A 494-nucleotide genomic window follows, 5' to 3' on the forward strand; every position below is an offset into this window, starting at 1 on the left:
TGGGGGCAGTGGGTGCTGGAGGGGGGGGGTGTTGCAGGCAGGGGGTACTGCAGGCAGGGGATGTTGCAGGCAGCACCCTGCACGGGCTAGTTCAGCCAACATCTGCACACATCTGTGCATCTCGAGGGTGCACGAGGGGGTGGGGGTGTCACGTCCGTGTCTGCACGGACACAAGTGCTGTGCAGGTGAAAGGGGGTGTGGGCACCGTGTGTGTCCATGGTGTGTGGTCTGGGTGGTCCGTGTTACTGGTGGGCACTGGGAGGAGCCCAGTCTCATGGTGTTTCCCAGTCCTATCCCTGTCCCTAGGACATGAACGGGACTGGGGACCCTGGGAGACCATGGAGGACTGAGCTGTGGGTGCTGCCCACAAACCCAGGTGTCTGGCTGGGTGGGCTCTGCTTGCCACCCCCCACCCAGGGCTGGGAGGCTCCAGATGGCTCTGGGAAGCCCGCATGGAGTCTGGTGAGCCCGGTCTGTGTCTGGCAAAACCCCTC

General features: G+C 64.0%; 1 protein-coding gene across 1 annotated transcript in view; it reads left to right on the forward strand.

The window, feature by feature from the left end:
* The window catches only part of LOC104393683 (proto-oncogene tyrosine-protein kinase Yrk-like), a 51,775-nt gene extending 51,462 nt beyond the window's left edge, over positions 1-313 (forward strand). Inside the window, 1 exon segment of the mRNA XM_010003196.1 lies at positions 307-313. Coding sequence (XP_010001498.1) covers positions 307-313 — 7 coding nt within the window.
* The last annotated feature ends 181 nt before the right edge of the window (positions 314-494 follow it).

This window comes from Chaetura pelagica, unplaced genomic scaffold (genome assembly GCF_000747805.2).
Source record: "Chaetura pelagica isolate M959 unplaced genomic scaffold, ChaPel_1.0 scaffold2088, whole genome shotgun sequence".
In the NCBI taxonomy this organism is placed as follows: Eukaryota; Metazoa; Chordata; class Aves; order Apodiformes; family Apodidae; genus Chaetura; species Chaetura pelagica.